This window comes from Piliocolobus tephrosceles, chromosome 6 (genome assembly GCF_002776525.5).
Source record: "Piliocolobus tephrosceles isolate RC106 chromosome 6, ASM277652v3, whole genome shotgun sequence".
Taxonomy (NCBI): domain Eukaryota; kingdom Metazoa; phylum Chordata; class Mammalia; order Primates; family Cercopithecidae; genus Piliocolobus; species Piliocolobus tephrosceles.
The window spans coordinates 17,751,319-17,778,401 of record NC_045439.1 but is presented as its reverse complement, the minus strand read 5'-3'; the positions used below and the strand labels follow the sequence as shown (position 1 = coordinate 17,778,401).

The 27,083-nt window shown below is 36.5% G+C and overlaps 1 protein-coding gene across 2 annotated transcripts in view; it reads right to left on the bottom strand.

The window, feature by feature from the left end:
• EML5 (EMAP like 5) overlaps positions 1-27,083 on the bottom strand; it is a 198,622-nt gene that overhangs the window by 101,298 nt on the left and 70,241 nt on the right. For both annotated transcript variants that reach the window (XM_023205396.1, XM_026455498.1), the window contains exons 8-10: positions 19,431-19,568; positions 7,514-7,770; positions 4,924-5,136 (exon numbers count right to left, since the gene is read on the bottom strand). In XM_023205396.1, the coding sequence (XP_023061164.1) occupies positions 4,924-5,136; positions 7,514-7,770; positions 19,431-19,568 (608 nt within the window). The remainder of the gene's footprint in view (positions 1-4,923; positions 5,137-7,513; positions 7,771-19,430; positions 19,569-27,083) is intronic.

Genomic DNA, 27,083 nt, shown 5'->3' with positions numbered 1-27,083 from the left:
TTTCCTTTTGCTCTGCTTGGACATTTGGGTTGGAATGCTAGACTGTAATGGAGGAAAGAGTAGTGAAGGAAACTGAGGGCATGAACATGATTCCAACCCCTATAATGCAAAGAAGAGGGCAAAAGTTTGATGTAGCTTAAAGAATATCAGAATTGAAATCAAAAGACTAGTGCTTGAGCATCAGTTTGACCATTTAATAGCATAGAAGTGTGAGCATTCCACAAAACCTCTTTTGGACTCCATTTCCTCATTTTAAAATGTAAATTGGATTATATGCTCACAAGGTGCCTTTTGATTATGAAAACTATGATAAAAAATGATTCAATAATAAGAATAGTTAAGGCCTAAACAGTATATCATCAATTAGGATGAATATCTCAGAGAAAAAACTTATCAAGACAAGCTATAAGGATCATAGAAGCTTCCTAATTTAGAAGATGAAAATTCTTGGTAAGGATAAAGAAATATAGTAAAATATTTGTGTTTCAATGACTCCATTTCTTTCCTAATGTGTTTTAATGTGTATTTTCACACAAGGGTAATATGAACTAAATATTTTCAGTATATTGTAGCAATATGACAAAAGACTTTTTCCATTTAACTATGTTTTAATGACATTAAACTTCTAGATATGGGAATATATAAATATATGAAAATATCTTTTTGACCCTAGTAAAAGCAACAATTTCTTAATATACAAAACTACACTACCTATAAGAAAAGAAAGATAAATAGACTTAACTACACTGAAATTAAGAACTGGCCAAGAAAACACATCATTAAGAAAACAAAAAGGCAAGTCACAAACTGGGAAAAGATATTTGCAAACTATAAAAATTACAAAGCATTTGTATTATAAGAGTATATAAAGTAATTCTTACAGATCAATAAAAGAAATAACCCAATAGAAACACAGGAAAGAGATATGAACCCATGTTTCACAGAGAAGAAAACACAGAAGACCAAAACATATTTTAAAAGATGGTTAACCTCATTTGTAGTCAGACAAATGGAAATTAAGACCTCAATGTGACATCATTTACATGAACTGGATTTGCAAAAGTTAGAAAGCATAGCAATATCAAGTGCTGAATCAAGAGGCTTTGTAAAATTGTATAACCACTTTGGAAAATAATTTGGTATTTTCTTATAACATTCACATTCTCCATGACCCAGAAATTTCACTACTTTAAGAAACCTGCATTTAATATCAAAAGATGGGAAATGACCCAAATGTCCAATGACAGGCGAATAAATGCATAAATTGCAGCATAAACTTACAACACAATATTTTGCAGCAGTGAAAAAAAGGCTTTAAAGCTATATGCAACAAATGGAAAACAGCACTGAATAAGTCCCTGTTATAAATTTTGTTGTTGTTGTTGTTGTTGTTAGATATTTGGTTTTTTCTATGAATTTCCTGGAATCTAAATGATATTTTCTCCAAATATAAATTTTCATTTGCCAACAAGAAGTACAGAGAGGGTCTTGGCCATTATTAACAGTGATGGAGGTGATGCCCTCGCCCTGCCCTCACCTTTCCATTCTCCCTGACCCTGATCTGCTCACCATCCACCACAGCCCCTATGCTGCTGCCTAGAAAGAGTCCTGGATTCTTTCAGAGATTATGGTCAGGAGCAGGTGAAACTAGAGAAAAAAAGGGTGATAATGACGAAAAAAATATGAAGGGGGTGGAATGCTTTGGGCTGAAATTAGACTGCAGTAAATGTAGGGTATATGTGGTTCATATGATCATTCTCTCTTTGCACTAACTTCATATATTTTTTTGTTTCAATTACAATGATTCTATAACATAAACTAATTCTATTATTTAAAATCCACATTTTGTAAATGCTGCACTTCTAAGAAGTCACCTAATGAATATTACCTGGGTGGATATATAAAATATATAAAATACATTAATACATCAGCTACATTTTTCTAACCTTAACTTGGACTAGCAATGCAACTTAATAATTACTCTAAAAGAAAGAGAATATTTTTAGTAATACTGCTAACTTCAAGGTATGTAATTATGTGAATTCAATACATACATAATCTTTTTTGGCCCAAGTGGTCTGCAAAACATAAAATCTTAAAATACTTATATTAATATTATAAAAATGCAGTAGTCGTATTCGGTCTTTCCCACTTACCTAGCTACAATCTCAAGCTGATTCACAAGTGCCTAGAAATAAAAATCATCCTTACTAGAAAGTAAATTACCAACAAAAAATCTAACAAAAGGGAAACAAAAAAGAGGAGCAATTTATACTGATATCCTTGAAGGAGTGAATAATCTCTTAAAACAAGACTAATTTTCTTACGCTTTGGTAAAATATTCACACAGCAGTTCAAAGAACTACTACACATTTTATAAATGAAATAAAATTACTGTGCAATAATACCAACTTCTCTCTTGCAAATGATAAAAACAATCAATAAATCCTATTCACCTGACTAAGAAAACTCAGAAGATTAAATAAAGCATTTTTGTTTTTGCACAGAGGGCAGTATGTGAAACAAGTAGGAGCAACATCTAAGAGTAAGATCATCATGACTCTTCCCGAATCTCACACTTTATAACCAAGCAAGTACCATCTTAAAATTTGTTGTGCCTGGTGACTCTCATGTCCTGGCTATGTGGTGGGACTCAGAAATAGGGTACTTTGTTGTTAGAGATTTAACCAGCCTTTTGATATGGTTTAGCTCTGTGTCCCACCCAAATCTCATCTCGAATTGTAATCCCCATGTGTTGAAGGAGGAACCTGGTGGGAGGTGACCGAATCATGGCGGCAGCTCCCCCATGCTGTTCTCGTGACAGTGAGTGAGTTCTCATGAGATCTGATGGTTTAAAAGTGTTCAGCAGTTCCCTCATTGTTCCTACTCTCTCTCCTACTGCCATGTAAGACGTTCCTTGCTTCCCCTTCACCTTCTGCCATGACTGTACGTTTCCTGAGGCCTCCCAAGCCATGAGGAACTGTGAGTCAATTAAACCTCATTTTTTAAAAAATAAATTACCCAGTCTCAGGAAGTTCTTTATAGCAGTGTGAAAACAGACTAACACACCTTTATTAACATACTTAGTGAAATATCTTCACATGCACCTAGGAAGCTGACATCTCACAGGCAGGAATCAACAACATGGCAAACTGGCAATATCTTAAACTCATCACTTTACCTTAGAGGCACAACGGAAACACCAGCCTGGGCTTCTGGAAAAATTAAGCCCTTCAGTTTGACATCAGTAGATTATATATTTGAATTGAACTACTTTAGCTGTTTCCAAAAATCACCTTTACTAAGCTACATTTTTAATGTTTGCCCAATGGCTTGTATCAACAAGCCAGGTGAAAAATCACTACTGCATCTGCTATAGGTGTTGATGCTCTAGGAATACACATTCACTACATCTAATATAAAGTCCCATACCTCAGGAAAGTTCCTCAAAAATTTTCCAAAGAAACTTTGATTTGCTAGAGAAGTAAGTATGCTTTTTTTAAAAAATGTAGAATGAAAACTATTTGTGCCCTGCTTTATTTTTGGTTTCCACGAAGCTCAGAATTAAATTTGGTGTTTGACTACTGTCATTTTCTTTATCTAGTTTGAATATGGTACTTCTATTGATATTTCCCCTGATACTGATTCTCTATTTGTATAGTTACTTGGGTACTTATGGACTTGTTATGAGCTGACTCAAATACTTTATGAAATAGGCATAGAATACATAAATGATACCTAATAGAGTATTTTATTTAATTATCCCAGGTTGATGAACAGAATGATTTGTATCATTTTAGAAGAGATCCAAGAAAAAGAGGTGATAATATAAAACATGTAGAAAATAACCTAATGATAAGACCCTGTATTAGTCGATTTTCAAACTGCTATAAAGAACTGCCCAAGACTGAGTAATTTATCAAGGAAAGAGATTTAATTGACTCGCAGTTCAGCATGGCTGGGGAGGCCTCAGGAAACTTACAACAATCATGGGAGAAGGCAAAGCGGAAGCAAGGCAACTTCTTCACAGGGTGGCATGAAGGAGAAGTGCGTGAGATCACAGGAAAAACTACCGTTTATAAAACCATCAGATCTCGTGAGAATTCATTCACTATCACAACAGCAGCATAGGGGAAACTGCCCCCATAATCCAATCACTTCCCACCAGGTTCCTCCCTTAACACCCAGAGATTACAATTCAAAATGAGATTTGGCTGGGGACACCAAGCTAAACCACATCAGACCCTGCTCACGCCTGTAATCATAGTACCTTGGGAGGCTGACGCAGGGAGATCACCTGAGGTGAGGACCTTAAGACACAGCCTGGCCAACACGGTGAAACCCTGTCTCTACTTAAAATACAAAAATTAGCTGGGCGTGGTGGCGCATGCCTGTCATCCCAGTTACCTGGGAGGCTGAGGCAGCAGGGTTGATGGAACACAGGAGGTGGAGGCTGAAGTGAGCAGAGATCACCACTGCACTCCAGCCTGGGTAACAGACAGAGCGAGACCCTGTCTCAAAAAAAAAAAAATATATATATATATATATACACACACACACACAACCATCATTGTATAGTCTGACTCTATGAAGGAATTCAGGAAGTGAAAAGAAAAATGTTTCTTTGAAAAGAAAGATATTCATAACAACATATGAATTCATAAAGAATATATGCATTCATAAAGAACATATGCATTTATAACATATGAATTCAAAAAGAATTTTCTAATAAAACTTCATGACCAAAATAAATGTAGCATATGACAATAATTTTTGAATCAGCAAAATTAAACCCTTTACCAATCTGTGTAAATTTAAAAAATGTGAAATCCTTTAATTTATCTCAAGACTAATTTTCTGCAAGAACATAAAAGTCTTCTGAGAGAGAGAGGTTACTTAACAATATTTTGAAAGAAAAGGTACCTTTTTTTAAACATGGATATCGGAATAATTTTATAATTCCATAGTCATCAGCTGTAACTAAAACTTGGCCAATATAATTTCCATCTACTGAATTTATATCGTTGATATCTGAATACTTGGGCCAAATTCCATTTACTTCAAGGCCTGAAACACATGTCCATGAAGCCCAATGAACACCTTTTATTTCTTCTGTACTTGTCACTTCTTTTCCCCCTAAAAATAAATCAGAGTCTTAATTTAAGAAGTTATTTCATTTGATTTTCTCAAGCCTAAACTGTACTGAGAACATAGTAAATTCCAAAATTTAATGAATCGTCTCACCCCACTTAGAGGAAAATATATAAATAGGTAGGTAAGTTGGGGTTAAAAGAAAAGAAAACTAAATGTAATAAATTTATAAAAAGCTACTACAAAAATTATACTGATTCAGAGACACACATTGCCTTGAATGTTTAGCTTAGCAGGTTCCCTTATGTGGAGAAGAAAACTGAATCCTATTTAAAAAATGATACAGATTAGTCATAACAGGGTAAGTTATTAAAAAAAAGGTAAAAGCTATGAGAAAGTGGCATATCAAGTATTAAAAAAGAAGCCTAAGATACATACTTGAGAAAAAAAGAGAGAACTGGAAAAGACCAAGAAGAAAGGATGAGTGTAGGATAATATACTCACATTAGGTAGACTGTTAATGAAAAACTTTTGGGGAGATGCATTCATTGAATTATGCAGCTTATTTTATGTAATAGGTTCTTGGAAGATAGTGACTAATTCCCTAAGCATCACAACAAATAAAGTACTATGTGGTGGCCGGGTGCAGTGGCTCACACCTGTAATCTCAGCACTTTGGGAGGCTGAGACAGGCAGATCACTGAAGGTCAGGAGTTCAAGACCAGCCTGGCCAATATGGTGAAACCCCATCTCTACTAAAAATACCAAAACTAGATGGGCATGGTGGCGGGCACCTGTAATATCAGCTACTCAGGTGGCTGAGGCAGGAGAATCACTTGAACCCTGGAGGCAGATGCTGTAGTGAGCTGAGAACATGCCACTACACTCCAACCTGGGCAACAGAGCGAAACTCTGTCTCAAAAAAAAAAAAATTACTAAGAGGTAGTATTTCGATGATTCTGCTTTTATCCCATTCATTCACGCACTCACTCACTTGCTAATTTATTTACTTATTTGTTTAGTTAGAGCCGTGATCTTGCTCTTTCATCCAGGCTGGAGTTCACTGGCATGATCTTGGCTCCCTGCAGCCTTGAACTCCCAGCTGAAATGATCCTCCCACTGCAAGTGCATGCCACCACACCCTGCTCTCTTTTTTTTTTTCTTTTTGGTAGAGATGTGGTCTCACCATGTTCCCTGACTGTTCTCAAACTCCTGGGCTCAAGAGATCCTCCCACCTCAGCCTCCCAAAGTGCTAGGATTACAAGCATGAGTCACTGCACATAGCCTATTCCTCTCTTAAAATTTTTGGTTGAAATTCTGTTTTTCAAAGTTAGTTTGTTAGTTATTAATATTTGCAAAGTTTATTTGTTTATTTTTTTGAGACAGCCTCTTGATCTGTTGCCTAGCTGGAGTGCAATGGCAACATAACGGCTCACTGCAGCCTCATCCTCCCAAGCTCAAATGACCCTCCCGTCCCGACCTCCCAAAATAGCTGGGACTACAAGTGCATACCACCACACCCAGCTAGTTTTTGTATTTTTAGTAAAGGTGGGGTTTTGCCATGTTACCCAGGCTGGTCTCAAACTCCTGGGCTCAAGCTATCAGTCCACTGTGGCCTCCCAAAGTGCTGGGATTACAGGCATGAGCCACCATGCCCAGCCTGCAAAGTTTATTTGAGATAAACACAAAAAACAAATAATTTATTGGTAACACATTTCCAGTAATTATATTCACTTAATTAGTTCCACCCACAAAAATGGCATTTTGACTCTCTAAGATACAGTGGTACTTTACCATACACTATGATCATGCTATGGAATTCAATAAAAAGAGAATCTGTTTTAGATCCGCCAGCCAAAGGAGTTTTAATTAAGAACCAAAGGATTTAGAGTAGTAGTTGCTGAGGACTGGGAGAGGTAGAGGTCAGTGGGGGCCAGGTGGGAGTGGATATAAGGAGAAGTAAGTTTTAGTTATACAGGATGAATAAATTCAAAAGATCTAATACACAGTTTGTTGACTATGGTTAATAATGCTGTTACTGTATGGTGTATCTGAAATTTGCTAAGAGAGTGGAACTTAAATGTTCTCAACACACACACACAGATGGTAACTATGTGAAGTGACCGATACATCATTTAGCTTGATTGAGGAAATTGTTTCACAATGTATATATCAAAACTTTACATTGTACATTTTCAATATATACAATTTTTAATGTCAATTATACCTCAATAAAGTTGGAAAAAACCCAAAAGGATTTCAATATAATAAGGCAGACTTACAGAAAAGTCTACAATGCCTGAAATATCAGCTCAGATCTTATTTGATTTCCTATGTCAAATGTAACTTAAAATCTGCTTCTAGTAAAACTCTAAAATATTGTATAGGCACTACAAATCTGTAATTTGCTAGAAATTGTTACCTGGCATTCTATAAAAAAGTCTTTTCCCATTTCCATCATTTGTCTGCAAATATCTACTGTCTGAAGACCAGTCCAGATGAGTGATGAAACTAAGGGATCCCAAACACTCGCCAACTTTTTTATAACGCTGAGCAACTCCATAAATATCAACTGAGCTGTCATTGCATCCAACAGCAAGGTAAGTTCCATCTGGTGAATATTTTAATTCATGAATTGCCTCCTTCCTATCTTTAATATGTACAACTTCCGTCATATCTCTGTTAAAAAGAAAAAATGAGACTACATGAACAGAAGTCACAACAGAATTAATTCCGTTTCAAACATGTCTAAAATGACTCTGAAGCCGTATCCAGTGTTTACCAAAAAAAACATAAATAACACAAGTAGTATCAATTCAGGAACAATACATCGCTGAACAGAAATACATGGAAACAATATATGCCAAATGTTCGGGAAAATGCTGAATTTCAGTTTCTAAATTACTTTAAGTACTTTAGAGATCCATACTAAATTTCTGGAGTTAACAAAGAATAAAGGAAATAAAGTAACAAATTTTTACGGTAAAAGAAGTTCTTTGTAAATATGGAGTTTATGAAAAATGTTTAATTTAAACACTATAATTTTCAAACAATTTTTTTTGTAAGGAGCTAAATGTGCAAAATTACATTCAAGAAATAATAAAGGATGAATTCATCTATATTACTTCAGTAATACTATTTTATTTTATTTTATCTATTTTATTTTATTGAGGCAGAGTCTGGGTCTGTTGCTCAGGCTGGAGTCCAGTGGCACGATCTTGGCTCACTGCAACCTCCACCTCCCAGGTTCAAGCGATTCTCACCTCGTGCCTCAGCCTCCCGAATAGCTGGGATTACAGGTGCACACCACTGTACCTGGCTAATTTTTTTGACCTTTTAAAATAGAACACACATTCCTCCCTTAGGGACCATGTTGAGCAGTGAAGTGGAACTTTTTTTCAATGATGACTTCTTATGGAGTATCCAAAATAATACAGATATTAGTAAAAGCCAAAAAATAGTAAAAATATGGTGTTTGGAAACACCACTGAGTTTCCAAAGTTGGGGAGTTTGTGGGCAGGAGGAGGAGAAGCAGAGGCAGGGAAAAAAGGTAGGAGGAAGTAAAAATTCTTATTTCCAATCAGTGTCAGAGACTTTTCTCCAGATAAATTTTGCCTTCATCAACTTCTGACTGTTACATGTGCAAGAATTAATCTTCAGTTGTATTTGAGTCACTATACAGCTGTGGGCCTGTTAATTATAGCACTTAGTGATTACCCTAATCAAAGTAGTGTTAGAAACAGAAATAGAAAAATGAGCCCCAAGATAAATCCAAGATTGCATTCTTTGAACCTTCTGTACTTTTTTTTAAAGTTTCTCTGGTTAACATCACTTTTGCCTCTGCAACCTGCAGGGTACTCTTCCTATGCATAGACTCATACAGCTGCCTATGCATTTCCCAGGGACTCCTTCAATCCATATACCTTATTGCCCTTTGCTCCATATCCATCCATCCATCCATCCATTCCTTCCTCCCTATATGGAATAAGATTTTTAAGAAAAGTCTAAGGCACTATTTGGCAGCTTTTACTTTTTATGCCTCCTTTATTTAAAATTTTATAATTATAATTATCTTCATGACCTTTATTAAAATGCTTCTGGAAAATTCTTCAGAAGTATTTTGGTATTTTTTATAGCATTTTTGTTCTAGAGACTTAATTGCTCCCAATTAATGAGAAGAATGGTTTATGTCCAAGGTTTTCTGTTAACATGCCCCCTGCTCACCAACACACGCGTGTGTGCGCGCGCACACACACACGGTAGAAGATAACAGAGAGAGATTCTGGTTGACTGATTGGTTTTTTAGTATGAATAATATTGCTCTGTCGATATTATGAATTATATGACTACTCTCTCACATGAAGAGATTCTCTGACAAATTTAAAGGAAAGATGACAACTATTAGATGAAAATTTGTTAATTTTTAAAAAACATTCTGAATTAAGTCTTCTGGGAGACTAATATATGATCACTATGGTTTCTTTTAAGAAGCAGAGGGAGGCAAAAGCCTGGGAATACTCATACATGAACAGTTCATAATACATCACAAAGTAAAAGTACAGAGTTGATCAGAGCATATAACAGAAGAATCCATTTCTAGCTGAGTGATTCTGGGGAGACATATCAAAGGAAGTGGAGTAGATAGCTATGATGTCTACATTTTATTCCAATGAATGAATGAGATTTAGCTCAGTAGAAGACAGGAACTGGAGGTAAAGGACCCATGTTTCAGCAGAGACAATAGTATGTGAAAGAGCTGACGGCAAGAGAAAGTATTCAAGTTCAGCTTGTGACGGCCACTGTAGTTGAATGGATACAAGCAAGGGGACTCTGGTGTGAACTCAGTCTACTGAGGGAGGCTGAGGGAAAATCATGAAGGGGGCCTCGTATGTCTTGTTAAGATTTTTGGCCTTAATTTGTGAGGTTAAGCTAGGATAAGATGTACCAGTCAGATCACTGATTTGGTTCCAAGGTAAAAAACAAATTAGGCTGGGTGTGGTGGCTCATGCCTGTAATCCCAGCACTTTGGGAGGCCGAGGTGGGCAGATCACGAGGTCAGATGGAGACCATCCTGGCCAAGATGGTGAAACCCTATCTCTACTAAAAGCACAAAAAATTAGCCCGGCGTGATGGCATGCACCTGTAATCCCAGCTACTTGGGAGGCTGAGGCAGGAGAATCACTTGAACCCGGGAGGCAGAGGTTGCAGTGAGCCGAGATCACGTCACTGCACTTCAGCCTGGGCAACAGGGCGCAACTCCAAATCAAAAAAAAAAAAAAAGTGGAGCATAGTAATAGTTCCAGTAATAGATCAAGACCAATTAGAAGGTTACTGCAGATGATGGTTTCTCAGACTTCAGAAAAAAGTGAGCTTCTTTAAAATACAATGTAGTATAATATTCCAAACTATTATAGGATATAATACGTACTATAGGTTAAAGATATAATTCTAATCTTATTCACAAACCTTAATTAAAATGTTCCTAGAAAATTAATTAGGAAAGCAAAATCAACAGGATGTGGTGGTGATGGATTACAGATGTTGGGTTCAGGAGAAAGAGGTATCAAGGAAAATGCCCAGGTTTTTGCTTAGGTACATGGATAATGGTACCATTCACGAGGACAGGGTCCATGGACAGATGATTGGTTTGGGAGTGATATCATGAGTTCAGTTTTGGAAATGCTAAGTTGGAGATGCCTTTGAGACATCCAAGCGATGTTAAATAAGTAACTGGATATGCACAGCTCGAGTTTTGAGATAACAGCTGGAGCTGTGCATCCGGGGTCATCAGGCTATGCATGGTAACTGACGGCAGAGGCAGAATGAGACTAGCAGAATGAGACTACCTAGGGAGAAAATATAGAGCAAAAAGAAGAGAAACTCTAGGCCTGAGCTTTAAGGAATTCTAATATTTACTTGCTGGGCAAAAGTTAATTAGCCTATGAAGAAAATGGGGCTAGAGAAGTAAGCTGAAAACATAAAGAGAACAAACACCTAAAAGCCAAGGGAGAAAGCATTTTGAGAAGCAGCAAGTGGTTAAGAGAATCAAATACTGCTGGGAATTCAAGCTAAATGAGAAGTGAAAAATGTCTCCTAGTTTTAGGGACACAGGGTACAATTTTTCAACATAAAGCTGAAAGCAAGCCATATAGGAAAGAGGATAGAGGTTGATAAGTTAATTAGAGGAAAAGAGAGATTGAAGTTAGACAGTTTTATGAGAAATATTCCTGTGAAAGGGAAGAAAGTAGAAATGTGATGTAAGAGAGAGAGACTTTAGTTTGAGGCATGAAACTTAATATGGGACACACTGAGCACATTCTAACAGGGCTCTTTGGTGGGGGTGCAACCAACCATTTGATGTGAAAAAATAATGGATGTACACAAAGAGTTACTTTTTTAAAGCCAGGAGACAACTTTTGGAACTCACTACTCCCAAGAAGCAGAGCAGAAAAACTATAAATAATTTGAAAAAAAAATTAAAATGAATGTGTGATTTCTTCAGCAAAAACTATCACAATCCCTTTTAAAGTTGATAAAATGTGGTAGTAACACTGTCAGAGACAGACAAGTGGCTAGCCATTGGTAGAATTTAAAATGACAATTTGACTGGGCATGGTGGCTCACGCCTGTAATCCCAGCACTTTCAGAGGCCAAGGTAGGAGGATTGCTTGAGCCCAGTAGTTTGAGATCAAGTGGGCAAAATGACAAGACCACATCTCTACAAAAAATTAAAACATTAGCTAGGCATGGTGGCTACTTCCAAGTAGTCACAGCTACTTGGAAGGCTGAGATGGGAAGATCGCTTGAGCCCACGAGTTGGAGGCTGCAGTGAGCTGTGATTGTTACTGCACTCCAGCCTGGGCAACAGAGCAAGACCTTGTCTCAATCAATCAATAAATAAAATGACAATTTTATATATTTACAACTATTAATAGTCTATCCCATACCCTGTAGGAAACCTTACTCCATCTTCAGCATAATTTATTAGCCTTGCTAATCAAGCTCTTCCACTATTATGAAGTCTCCCTAACTATTCACGAGAAGGAATGGGTGCCTCTGAGGAGTTTGCTGTTGATAACACAATGTAGCTTACTATAAGCAAAGTTCCATATGTGTATATATAATTTTCTATTTTAAAATATTTATAAGTTTTCATTTGATTCGATGATATGAGCATTTTTTTAACAGAAAATGGTGGGAAGTGAGGACAGCAAAACGGTAGAAAAGGACATTCGAATGCTACTTCTCTTGCAGAAATACCAATTTGAATCATCCATGCATAAAAATACCTTCACAAAGGAGACAGATACATGAAAATCCCTTCAAAAAATTAATTAATCCAGGAGCTGGTTTTTTGAAAAAATTAATAAAATAAACAGACTGCTAGCTAGACTAATGGAGGAGAAAAGAGAGAAGAATCAAATAGACCTAATAACAAATGATAAAGGGGATATCACCACTGACCCCACAAAAATACAAACAACCATCAGAGAATACTATAAATACCTCTGTGCATATAGACCAGGAAACCTAAAAGAAATGGATAAATTCCTGGACACATACACCCTCCAAAGACTGAACCAGGAAGAAGCTGAATCCCTGAATAGACCATTAACAAGTTCTAAAATTCAGGCAGTAATAAATAGCCTACCAACCAAAAAAAGCTTAGGGCCAGATGAATTTATAGCTGAATTCCACCAGAAATACAAAGAGGAGCAGATACTCTTTCTTTTAGCCCAACAATTGACAAGGAGGGACTCCTCCTTAACTCATTTTATGAGGCCAGCAACATCTTGATACCTAAACCTGCCAGAGATCCAACAAAAAACTTCAGGCCAGTATCCCTGATGAACATCAGTGCAAAAATCCTCAATAAAATACTGGCAAACTGAATCCAGCAGCACATCAAAAAGCTTATCCACCACAATCAAGTAGGCTTCATCCCCGAGATGCAAGGCTGGTTCAACAAACGCAAATCAATAAATGTAATTCATCACATAAACAGATCTGAAAACAAAGACCATATGATTATCTTAATAGATGCAGAAAACACCTTTGATAAAATTCAGCATCCCTTCATGTTAAAACTTCTCAATAAACTAGGTATTGAAGGAACATCCCCCAAAATAATAAGCTGTTTATGACAAACCCACAGCCAATATCATACTGAATATGCAAAAGCTAGACACATTCCCCTTGAAAACTAGCACAAGACAAGGATGTCCTCTCTTCACCACTCCTTTTCAACACAGTATTGAAGTTCTGGCCAGGGAAATGAGACAAGAAAAAGAAAAAAAGTGTATTCAAATAGGAAGAGAGGAATTCAGATTGTCTCTGTTTGTAGATGACATGATCCTGTATCTAGAAAACTCCATCGTCTCAGCCCAAAAGCTTCTAAAGCTGATAAGCAATTCCAGCAAAGTCTCAGGATATAAAATCAATGTGTAAAAGTCACAAGCATTGCTATAGCAAGCCATTGTGAATACGATGGTTCTTTTTTTTTTTTTTTTTGAGACAGAGTCTCGCTCTGTCACCCAGGCTGGAGGGCAGTAGCCGGATCTCAGCTCACTGCAAGCTCCGCCTCCCGGGTTTATGCCATTCTCCTGCCTCAGCCTTCGGAGTAGCTGGGACTACAGGCGCCGGTCACCTCGCCCGGCTAGTTTTTTGTATTTTTTTTAGTAAAGACGGGGTTTCACCGTGTTAGCCAGGATGGTCTCGATCTCCTGACCTCGTGATCCGCCCGTCTCGGCCTCCCAAAGTGCTGGGATTACAGGCTTGAGCCACCACGCCCGGCCGTACAAGCATTCCTATACACCAACAACAGGCAAGCAGAGAGCCAAATTATGAATGAACTCCCATTCACAATTGCTACAAAGAGAATAAAATACCTAGGAATACAGCTAATAAGGGAAGTAAAAGGCGTCTGTAGGAGAACTACAAACCACTGCACAAGGAAATAAAAAAGAACACAAATGAAAATATTCCATGCTCCTGGATAAGAATGAGTATCATGAAAATTGCCATACTGCCCAAAGTAATTTATAGATTCAATGCTATTCCCATTAAACTACTACTGATATTCTTCAAAGAATTAGAAAAAAACTACTTAAGAAATCATATGGAACCAAAATAGAGCCCATACAGCTAAGTCAATCCTAAGCAAAAAGAACAAGGCAGGAAGCATCATGCTACTGGACTTCAAACTGTATTACAAGGTTACAGTAACCAAAGCAGCATGATACTGGTATAAAAACAGATGCGTAAACCAATGGAACAGAATAGAGAATTCAGAAATAAGACCACACATCTACAACCATCTGATCTTCAGCAAACCTGACAAAAACAAGCAATGGAGAAAGGATTTCCTATTCAATAAATGGTGGTGGGAAAACTGGTTAGCCATATGCAGAAAACTGAAACTGGACCCCTTCCTTACACCTTATACAAAAATTAACTCAAGAAGGATTAAAGACTTAAATGTAAAACACAAAATTATAAAAACCCTAGAAGAAAATTTAGGCAATACCACTCAGTTCATAGGCATTGGCAAAGATTTCATGATGAAATTGTTAAAAGCAACTGCAACAAAAGCAAAAATTGACAAATGGGATCTAATTAAACTAAAGAGCTTCTGCGCAATAAAAGAAACTATCATCAGGGCAAAGAAGCAATCTACAGAGTGGGAAAAAATTTTTGCAATCTATCCATCTGACAAAAGTCTAATATCCAGAGTCAACAAGGAACTTAAGCAAATTTACAAGAAAAAAACACACAACCCCATTAAAAAGTAGGGAAAGGACATGAGCAGACACTTCTCAAAAGAAGACATTTATGTGGCCAAGAAACATATGTAAAAAAGCTCAACATCACTGATCATTAGAAAAATGCAAATCAAAACCACATTGAGATACCATCTCATGTCAGTCAGAATGACAATTATTAAAAAGTCAAGAAACAACAGATGCTGGTGAGGATGAAGAGAAACAGGAATGCTTTTACACTGTTGGTGGGAATGTGAATTAGTTCAACCATTGTGGAAGATGGTGTGGCAATTCCTCAAAGATCTAGAACCAGAAATACCATTTGTCCTAGCAATCCCATTACTGGGTATATACACAAAGAAATATAAATCATTCTATTACAAAGATGCATGCATGTGTATATTCACTGCAGCACTATTCACAATAACAAAGACATGGAATCAACCCAAATGCCCATCAATGATAGACCGGATAAAGAAAAAGTGGTACACGTATACCTTGGAATACTATGCAGCCATTAAAAGGAAAGAGATCATCTCCTTTGCAGGGACATGGATGGAGCAAGAAGCCATTATCCTCAGCAAACTAATGCAGGAACAGAAAAGCAAACACTGCATATTCTCACTTATAAGTGGGAGCTGAACAATGAGAACATATGGACACAGGGAGAGGAACAACACACACTGAGGCCTTTCAGGGGGTGGGGTGGGGGAGGGGGAACATTAGGAAAAATAGGTAATACATATTGAGCTCAAACCATTTATGCCTGGTGCTCCATTACTGGAACGCCAAGCTTGTGGGAATTATTTATATCTTACAGCTCGAGGTCATTGCCAAAGTCTGATTTTTCAAAAAAAAAAAAAATTTGCAACCTCTGGTATAAATGGGTTAACACCTAGGTGATGCCGCAAACCACCATGGCATATGTTTACCTACGTAACAAACCTGCACATCCTACACATGTACCTTGTAACTTAAAATAAAAATTAAAATAAAAAATATGTTCATAAGAGCTAAGAAAACATGGTGAGAGATTATAGAATCTGTGTGTAACACAGCAATAAGGAAAGACATATTTGAAGAAGGGGGGGAAAGACAGTTTTACATTACTCATGTCACCCCTTCCCTCAAGCCAACCTAAGTGTCCATCAATGTATGAATGAATAAAGAAATAGATATACTATTCATTCTTAAAAGGGAAGAAAATCAGCTGGGCACAGTGGCTCACGCCTATAATCCCAGCACTTTCAGAAGCTGAGGCGGGAGGACTGCTTAAGGCCAGCAGTTTGAGACAAGCCTGGGCAACATAGTGAGGCCCAGGCTCTACAAAAATTTTTAAAAATAATTTTAGAAAAGGAAGAAAATCCTGTCATTTGCTACAACATGGATGAACCTGGTGTACATTATGCTTAGTGAAATAAACCAGGCAGAGAAAGAGAGATACTGCATGATCTCGCTTACATGTGGAATCTAAAAAAGTCAAACACAGCAGAGAGTAGATTGGTGGTTAACAGGGATTAGGAGTACAGGTGGGAAATGGGGAGATGTTGGTTAAAAAGTACAAAGTTTCAGTTAGAACGAGTGAATAAGTTCTGAAGATATACTGTATGGCACGGTGATCAGAGTTAATAATAATGTAGAATATACTTGAAAATTGCTAAGACACATCTTAAATGTTCTCACCCTTTAAGTGGTTAAGTATGTGAGGTGATGGATATATTAACTAGCTTGATGTAATCATTTCACAAAGTATAACCAAAATCTCATGTTGTATTTTGTAAATATATACAGTTTTTGTTAATTATGCCTTAATGAAGCTGGGGGTACACAAAAATAAATTTTTAAAAAGGCAGACTGGTTACAAAATAATTTTAAAATTGTTAAGTTTTTATTATGAAGAGAAGATAAGTTTTAAGAAGATATTGTGGCTTTACCCTGGCACACCATCTTATATACTAATTTAAGAATCATGATGTGAGATTCTAATTCATTCTATTTTCTTCCAACTCTAACATAAACCCCACTCCTGGTGCAGGTACTTTAATATGTTATGAGCCGGGCACGGTAGCTCACGCCTGTAATCCCAGCACTCTGGGAGGCTGAGGCAGGCAGATCACAAGGTCAGGAGATCAAGACCATCCTGGACAACATGGTGAAACCTCATCTCTACTAAAAATACAAAAAAAAAAAAAAAAAAAAAATAGCTGGGCGTGGTGGCGCGCACCTATAGTCCCATCTACTCGGTAGCCTGAGGCAGGAGACTCTCTTGAATCTGGGAGGCAGAGGTTACAGTGAGCCGAGATTGCACCACTGTACTCCAGCCTTGTAATAGAGCAAGACTCTACCTCAAAAAAAAAAAAAAAAAAAAAGAGTTATGTTTAGTAATGAATCCTGCTTTACCATATGGAGAATACAAAGGAAATCAAGAAGAAATAGTAACCAGGTAAATTCAGATGGATTAAGAAGACCATTTTGTGAGTTAGAATTTTGTGGTTCACCTTTAAAGGGATTTAATAATCAGAATAACCCTTTCAATACTATTAGCAAGTTGGATTCAGGTGCTAAAATACAGCCTTATTAGGAATAAATACTTTTTCAGCCAGTCTACTGCATTCAATAACTGAAAGAGCAAGTAAATGTATAACTAAAAAAAAAATCACTACTTTTGAATGCATACCAGCTATATGATAGGAATTCTTAAGTGTTTTACATGCATCTTAAATTCTTGTAAAACCTCTATAAGTGAGCACTCCAATTCCAGCACTTCAATACTTTCAGTTCTTATAGACAAGAAAAAATGAAGCTGATCATGAATATTAATTATTATTCATAAGTAATGACCAGGTGTTTCTAATATTTCTAACCTGCAAAACTAAAGAGCAGCCTCCAAAGAAATTAAACAACCAATAAGAAAAAGAACAGATGTTTAATCTTAGATGAGGATAGTTACAGAGATTCTAGAATCAATGATCAAATCAGTGCCCAAATTATAATAGTATGGATAGCCCAAAAGGGAGGTTTCACAGTCTTTCATCTCTGTTTAAGAAGCTGTTTCAGCATGACAAAATAAAGTAATATGACATATTTATAGAGCTCTGGGGGAAAAGCTTTAATTTATATTCAAATGTTATATTCATATTTTTTTTAAATATGAGGTACCTAGAGTAGTCAAATTATGTCTTTCATAGAGACCCAGAAAGTAGAACAATGGTTGTCAGGGGCTTAGGAGACAGAAGAATGGGAATTATTTTTTACTGGGTACAGAGTTTCCATTTGGGAAGATGAAAAAGTTCTGAAGCTAGAGGGTGGTGATGGTTGCACAACCATGTGAATGTACTTAATGGCACTGGATTTTACATTTAAAAATGTTTGAAAAGTAAAGTTTATATATTTTACCACAATAAACAATGTTAATTTAAGAGACAAGTCTCAGCATATCTCATTATAAAAACCAGTCTCAGAAAGGGGAATCAGCATGTGTAGAAGCTCAGAAGTACAAGAAAACATAATGTATCTGTCCTAATGGGGAGATGTTGGTTAAAGAGTACAAAGTTTCGGTTAGGATGAGTGAATAAGTTTTGAAGATATACTATATGGCACGGTAATATAGGAAAGGAGTTTCCAATAGATGAAAGAAACTGGGGTACTGAGAAATAGGCTGGAAAGATGGGCACTATATACCACGTGAAGGATTATGAGCTTCATCCTAAGGACAGTACAAAGCCTTTATCATACTTTAGAAATAAGAGGAGAGCACAGAAACATGTTTTAAAAGGAATCACCATCACTGTGGAGTGAAGAAAGGTCTTGAGGGAAGCACAACAGGAGGTAAGAAGATCAGCTACGAGGCTGTTCCACCAATCCAGTTAGTAGATGACAGAAGCCTACACAAGAGTACAATGGTGAGAACAGAAGGAAGGAGATTAATTTGAGAGCTACTTCGGAAGCAGACACTCCAGAACTCTTGAATTAACTACATAGGGGAAGCAAAAGAGAGAACTGTGTTAATTGTTCTTGAACTGAGCAACTGAGCGAAGGATCTTACCATTCACTGAGGTAGAGAAGAAAGACTTCATAAGTACTTATCCTGTGAATATGTGTGGATCTACAGCAAATTTCTTACTGGCTGCATAGAATTCAATTGAATTTATCTATCTATAATTCAACACAAAATGTTAACTGCTTTACCAAATTCTTTAAATTTTTCTAATTACTCAAACAAAAGAAGAGATGGAAGCATTTTTTAAAGCATAAAGCTGTAAATAATAACAACAGTAACAACAACAACAAAATTAACCCATTTTAACAGCCTCAGCTTGTTAAATGGCAAGGGATCATTACTAAAAATCTATACTAACAGGAAAAAGTAGTTGGGACCCAAATTTTATAGCTCAAAATTTTAGCCATTAATCTATTAAGCATTCTTAACCCCCCAAACCAAGGTTTCTGAGTTTATTTTTTGGACAAAGCTATTTTTATAAATATATTTTTATACTTCATGAAATTAATATCTGAAATAGATACATTAATCAGAAGAGAAAATTACTATGTGTTTCTATTTCTACCCTAATATCATACCTTACTCTAAGTACAGTGAATGAGCCATCCTTCATTCCAAGGGCAAGATGGATTCCATCTGCATTGACAGCTGCACAACGAATTGGTTCTTCCATATTACACCTTGCTATTAATGCATGATCTACTAGGCTCCATATCCTGTAAAATTTAATTTTAAAAATAAAAAGAATAGTTAGCTAATGCATACTTTAATAAAAATATTTTGGTTAAAATAATAATCTCATCTTAATTAAGATAAATCTAGATATCTTAACTATCTGTTTTGCAGCAAGAAATTCTTAACTATGAAAATGGGAACTGTTCATGCTTAAATGACAGAAGTTGATAGAACCTTTTGCTTTTAATTTTTTTGGCGACATCATGTCACTCTGTCACTCAGGCTGGAGTGCAGTGGCGTGATCATAGCTTACTATAACCTTGACCCTGTGGGCTCAAGCGATCCTCTAGCCTCAGCCTCCTGAGAAGCTGGGACTACAGGAATGTGCCACCCAACCTGGCTACATTTTGTTGTTGTTGTTGTTTTGGTATCCTTTTAGCACAGCTATAGTGTCACTGCATAATAAACACAATGTTTTGCCATCTAACTGAAAACCAGTAAAGTCCATACTCCATTGTGCCTTAAAAATGTAACATTCTAAGTCCAATTTTATCTTTTTCCTCTTATTTCAACATGATGAGTATGCACTGGTGATAAATAATAATGTCACCATATGGTAATGCACATAGCGCTTAAAATTCTGCCAAGTTGTAACTGTGTCATTGAAATTTGTAATGAGCTGAGGAGCAGTGCAAAATGATGTGAGTGTACCATCTCCTTCCCAACATCTCAACTCTGCATCTGTAGTGTGATACACTGCATTTTTTTTTTTTTTTTTTGAGACAGAGTTTTGTTCCTGTTGTCCAGGCTGGAGTGCATGGTGTGATCTTGGCTCACTGCAACCTCTGCCTCCCAGGTTCAAGCGATTCTCCTGCCTCAGCCTCCCAAGTAGCTAGGATTACAGGCATGCATCTCACCACACCTGGCTAATTTTGTATTTGTAGTAGAGACGGGGTTTCTCCATGTTGGTCAGGCTAGTCTCGAACTCCCAACCTCAGGTGATCCACCCGCCTTGGCCTCCCAAAGTGCTGGGATTATAGGTGTGAGCCACCGCACCCAGCCAATACAATGCATTTTTAAACAATGCAGTAACATTGATTCTTTCACTTTTAGGTAGGTTGTTTCTATCCTGACCAAAGGGAGAGTGTGTGTGTGTGTGCAGACACACATGTATATATCCTTATGTACATACAGTCTAGTGTACTATCTAGTGTAAAACTATCCAAATTCAGAATCCACAATGCTAGAAATCAACAACAAAAAAGATAACTAGAAGATACCCATTGTTTGAAAATTAACAATTATACTTCCATATAATCTAAAAGACAAAGATGAACTCTTAATGATTTGTTACTATTTTGAAGTAAGTTATAAAACTGCTTAAAATCAAAACTTGTGAAATACAGCTGAAACAGTACTTAGGAGGAATTTTGGGAGCTTTAAATGCATATACAGTTGGCCCTCTGTATCCATGGGTTCTGTAACTACAAATTCAACCAACCATGGACGGAAAATGTAGTTAGGCCTCTGATGGCTGCATTTGTACTGAACATGTACAGACTTTTTTTTCTTGTCATTATTCCCTAAACAATATGGTATAACAACTATTTACACAGCACTTACACTGTATTAGGTATTATAAGTAATCTAGAGATTTAAAGTACAGTTGACCCTTGAATAATGCAACAGTTAGAGGCACCAATCTCCATGCCATCAAAAAGCCATGTCTAACGTTTGACTCTCCAAACACTCAACTACTAATAGCCTACTGTTGACTGGAAGTCTTATCAATAACACAAACAGTTGTTTAACATATACTTTTGTGTATTATATGTACTAATACTGCATACTTACAACAGAGTAAGCTAGAGAAAACATAATTAAGAAAATCATAAGGAAGAGAAAATAAAATTGTTATTCATTAAGTAGAAGTGGATCATCATAAAAGTCTACATCCTCATCATCTTCACATTGTGTAGGCTGAGGAGGAGGAAGAGGAGAGGCTTGTCTTACGATCTCAGGGTGGCAGAGGTGGAAGAAAATCCACCTGTAAGTGGACCCATGCAGTTCAAACCTGTGTTGTTCAAGGAGTAACTGTATTTTGGAGGATGTTCAAATTATATATCATTTTATATAATGGACTTGAACATCCACAGATTATGATATCTGCAGGGCGTCCTGGAACTAATCTCTCCAAAAATAGCAAGGAATAACTACATTATAAATAAACAAAGGCTACAATTTAATGAATAGGCATCTACCCCAAGACATTAGAAAAAGATCACCAAAACTAAGTAGATTTTCTAAATGCTTTGATTATATTTTTAAAATTGTTACTAGCTTACAGGAAAAATTATTTTTGTATATTGTTTTCATATCCAGGAAATTTGCTAAACTCTTTTTTCAATTCCAGTAATTCGTCTTATTTTCCTTTGAATTTTCCTATATATATAAACACATCATATATATATATATAGAACCAACTGAGAATGGCAGTTGTTTTTTCCTTTCCAGTCTCTCTGTGTGTGTGTGTGTGTGTGCATACATATATATACACATACATATACATGCTATACATATACACATTTGGCCTTACTATATTGACCAAGATTTCTAGTCTATAGCTGAACAGAATGGTGAAAACGAGCATAACTGTCTTTTTCCTGATTTCAAAGGAAAATCTTCAATACTTCAATATTAAATATGGTATTTGCTGGTGACATTCTACGCTCTTACCACAAGGGACAGCAAACCATGTCCTGTGGGCCAAACCAGGCCTGCTGCCTATTTTTGTACAGTCTGAAAGCTAAGAATAATTTTTACATTTTTAAATGGTTGAAAAAAATGTTTTAATAAAATTTTGAAACACAAGAAAATTATCTGAAATTCTACTTTCTGTGTCTGTAAATAAAGTTTCACGGAATTATAGGTGTATACTTATTTGGATTTTTGTTTTTTGTTTTGTTTTTTTGAGACAGAGTCTCACTTTGTCGCCCAGGCTGGAGTGCTGGTGCAATCTTAGTTCACTGCAACCTCCGCCTCCCAGGTTCAAGTGATTCTCGTGCCTCACCCTCCTGAGTAGCTGGGATTACAAGCGTGTGCCACCATACCTGGCTTATTTTTGTATTTTTAGCAGAGACAGGGTTTTGCCATGTTGGCCAAGCTGGTCTTGAACTCCTGGCCTCATGTGATTCACATGCCTCAGTCTCTCAAAGTGCTGGGATTACAGGCATGAGCCACCACACTCGGTCCTGTTTCTTTTGTTGTTTTGTTTTTGTTTTTTTAACATACTGTCTATGGCTTACATACTGTCTTTGTATCACACTACAGAGGCAGAGTTGAGATATTGGAAAAGAGATGATACACTCTCATCACTTTGGACTGCTCCTCAGTACATTACAATTTTCAGTGACACAGTTACAACTTGACAAGGGAAATGAGGGCTATCTGTATTACCATACAGTGACATTTTGTTGTTATTTTTGTTTACTAATGTATATTCATACGGGACTTAGAATGTTACATTTTTAAGGCACAATTGAGCATGGGCTATACTGTTATTGAATTAGATGGCAAAGCATTAGGTTTATTATGCAATGACACTGTAGCTGTGCTAAAAGGATACAAATATAAATTATCAGACTAAGCACTCATCACAATTTTTCCAACTCACAGGTAAGCTCAGAAAAATTGGAAAATTTAAAACAGAATATCTTATGACAGAATTTATTTACAAATTTAAAAATACAATGAGGTTGCAAGAGAAGTAAGTTTCTGAGTGGTTGATCTGTTAGCCAAGCAAGGAAAGCTACTTATTGGTAATGAAAATGGTAAATCATTTTGAATCGCAGCAGCTTCAGAAATATGTCCAGAGAAAACAGACTTAAGACTGTTACAGCCTTTCCATGAGAACAGTTGCTCCAAAAGTTGAGAATATTGGGAACACTACCAATAATTAATTTAAAAACAAGATAAATAATTTTGAGTGGTTTTCCTTGATTCTTGATGGGTTAACAGATGTTACAGATACTACTCAATTGTTTATTTGAGGAATCAATACCAAGTGTGAAGTGACAAGAATTTGCTTTTACGAATAGTGTGCACGAAACGACTACAGACAAGAATATTTTCAAAATCATTGAGAAAACACTAATTCAATACAACCTAAATTGGAATCTGTTAAGATGAATTATAACTAACTGATGGTGGGAAAAAATATGTATAGAAAAAAATGGCTTAAAGAAATTTACAGATTATGAAAACGTAAGGGGTTTAAAGCCTGTGCGTATTCATTGTATTATTCTTTAGCACATACTTAGTGAAGAAAAAAATAAGACTGTCTCTTGTTTTTTTAACCAATAGCGTTAATGGTGAACTTCATTTGCTCCTGTGGATTTAACTAATCACTGTCAGTTCTGTGAATTTTTGCCAGATACAGAAGTAGAAAATCCTGACTTGTGCTAACACAGCAGTTAAATGGCTTAGCAGTGGTAAAGTTTTATTGATTTTCTGATCTCAGAACCAAGATTGAAATTTTTCTGAATTGGGGCCGGGCGCGGTGGCTCAAGCCTGTAATCCCAGCACTTTGGGAGGCTGAGACGGGCGGATCACGAGGTCAGGAGATCGAGACCATCCTGGCTAACACGGTGAAACCCCGTCTCTACTAAAAAATACAAAAAACTAGCCGGGCGAGGTGGCTGGCGCCTGTAGTCCCAGCTGCTTGGGAGGCTGAGGCAGGAGAATGGCGTAAACCCAGGAGGCGGAGCTTGCAGTGAGCTGAGACCCGGCTACTGCACTCCAGCCTGGGTGGCAGAGCGAGACTCCGTCTCAAAAAAAAAAAAAAAAAAAAAAAAAAAGAAAGAAATTTCTCTCTCTCTCTCTCTTTCTTTCTTTTGAGATGGAGTCTGGCTCTGTTTCCCAGGCTGGAGTGCAGTGGCGCGATCTCAGCTCATTGCAACCTCTGTCTCCCAGGTTCTAGTGATATTAAACACTGAATGGATTTGGAAATTAGCTTCTACTGAAGACTCAATACTGTTACCTAATGAATTCAACCTAAAATTATAAGGCAAAAGCAGCATAACGTAATGTGAAACTTACATTGTGGTAAAGTCATTTGGACAATTAATGCTATTTGAATAATAATATCAAGCTGCTTTATCTACTCCTGTGTTATCAAAACTTAAAACCAGAAGTGAGGTCTCCATTTCCACACAAATCCGCAGCAGATATTTTTTGGAGCTTAATTTATAGCTTTAGCAGCATGCGTTGGACTATCCTCCTTTGGCAAATGCTGGGTCTTGTCTGTCCCTTGTGCTCCAAGAGAAAGCCATAAACAAAGGTCAAGTTTACCCAAAGGAAAAATGCCTTCAGGGCAAAAAGCAGCTTTGGCACAATGCCCCCCTAGATGCCCATTTTCTTTCACAAATTGGCTGGATAGCTCCTCATTATCTTGTCAGTTCTTTGAAGGTTTTAAGGTGATTTACATTTTAACTAACATCTTTAGTTGTTTTCATTGGAAGCTGTTTTATTCCAAAAAAAACTGGCCACCAATAACAGAAACAGTAGTCTGAACAATTACTTTTTAAAGAAACAGTTGTCCTATTGGCAGCAGCTAGGTAGCACTTGGTAATAGTAGTTCTGCAATGAAAGGATTATGAATAGTTCTTAGCAAAGCACAGAGTGAGGTGTAGTCCCCACAGTAAGTTTACAGACATATGACCTATGCCATCTCCCAAACCCCAAAAACAGACTGGCACAATGACGGTAAATGGCATGACTGATTAGCATACCATAAAAAACATCAATAATTATCTGGAAACAATTAGGTCGAGTCCCCATCTTACTCCTTACACTAAAGGAAGCTTTACATAGATTAGGAGTTAAACATAGAAATATAACCACTAATGTACTGGAAGAATATATTGAAAAATTTTTTAAAATAATTTTTGGAAAGATTTCTCTACGATAGAACCCTAGAAGATGAAAGAAAATACTGATAAATTCAGCTATATAAAAAATAACAACACAACAAGAATTTTTGCTTACCTAAAACAACCTACATGAAGTAAAAAAAAGAAAAAGTAACAAACTATTGAAATTACTTGCAATTTACATTATAGGCAAAGAGTTAACATCCATAATATATAAAGAGCTGCTAAAAGTAAAGGAGAAAAAGATCAACAACCCTACAGAAAAAAATGGCAAGAAATGTGGAAAGTTTATAGAAAGGATTCTAGGGAACCACCTAACTTTTTAAAATTAGTAAATATACAGAAAGAATTAAGCACTTTTCTGCTTGTATTATACTCAGGATAAATAAATAATTGATGAGAAGAAATTCTCTTTATAGAAATACTACAGCTAACAAATGAATAATGAGTGGTAAATATAAGTATTAGAATGCCACCATTTGAAACATTTATTAAAATGACAGACTTAGGCTATGCATTCTCAACGGGGGTAATATTTCCTGAAAGGGGGTAAAAATGAATTCTTAGGGGTAAAATATCTTAAATATTACAACGGTTTGTGTTCTCTTAAGGGGCCACAATACAAAAAGAGATACACAGTTGTCTGTGGTCTTAAAATTTCAAAGTGAGGGTGTGATCAATAAAAAAAAAAAAGTAAGAAAGTGTCAATGAAAAAAGGTTGGGAAACACTGATCTAGACAATCGTCATCAATGGTCGCTACTAGAAAAAACGGAGACTACACATTACATACCATCAAGCAGGAGTACATCACCACCTAGGAAATATCCTTAGTGAAAATTCATAACTGTATCTCATCAAACCTCTAAATCTAACTACCAATTTACAGGATACAAGGAGCACAGACTATGTTAAAATACACTATGGGTATGCAATTAGCCAAATCCAGAATGTGGGAAACCCTGAATAAACTGTAAGAAGAACAAAAAGGGAAGAAGAAAGCTGTAGAAAAAAAGAGACTGAAAAGACATACCAACAAATGCAATACATGAAGCTCATTTGGATCCTGATTTTAAGAAATCATAAAAATATTTTATGAGATAATCGGGAATTTCTATACCAGCTAGATACAGAACACTGTGTGATAAGAGTATTGTGGTGATGTTTGAGATATCTTTTAAAGATACAAACTGAAATATTTACAGATGAAATCAGGGAGAAAAAAAAGACAAATTGGGGGAAACAAATTTCAACTCCTAAAATTGATTAGTGGTTCCCAAACTTTTGAGTATATCGTAGTCACTTGGAAGGCTTCTGAAATCACAAATTGCTCAATTTCTGGTATTAGGTCCTGTAAAAGGCCTGAGAATATGCATTTCTTACAAGTTCTTAGGTAATGCTGATGTTGCTCGTCAAGGAACCACACTTTGAGAACCACTATCCCAGACACGGTTTCTAATTTCTTTAATATATAGACAGATATCATTAGATCGTATTTAAAAGCAAGTAGAGAAAAAGATTACGAACTAATAGAAAACAGGCAAAGGATTTGAACAGGTTAAGGAAAAAAATGTCCTCTAAACGTATAAAAACATACTCAACAACCCTCAATATAAGAGAAATACACA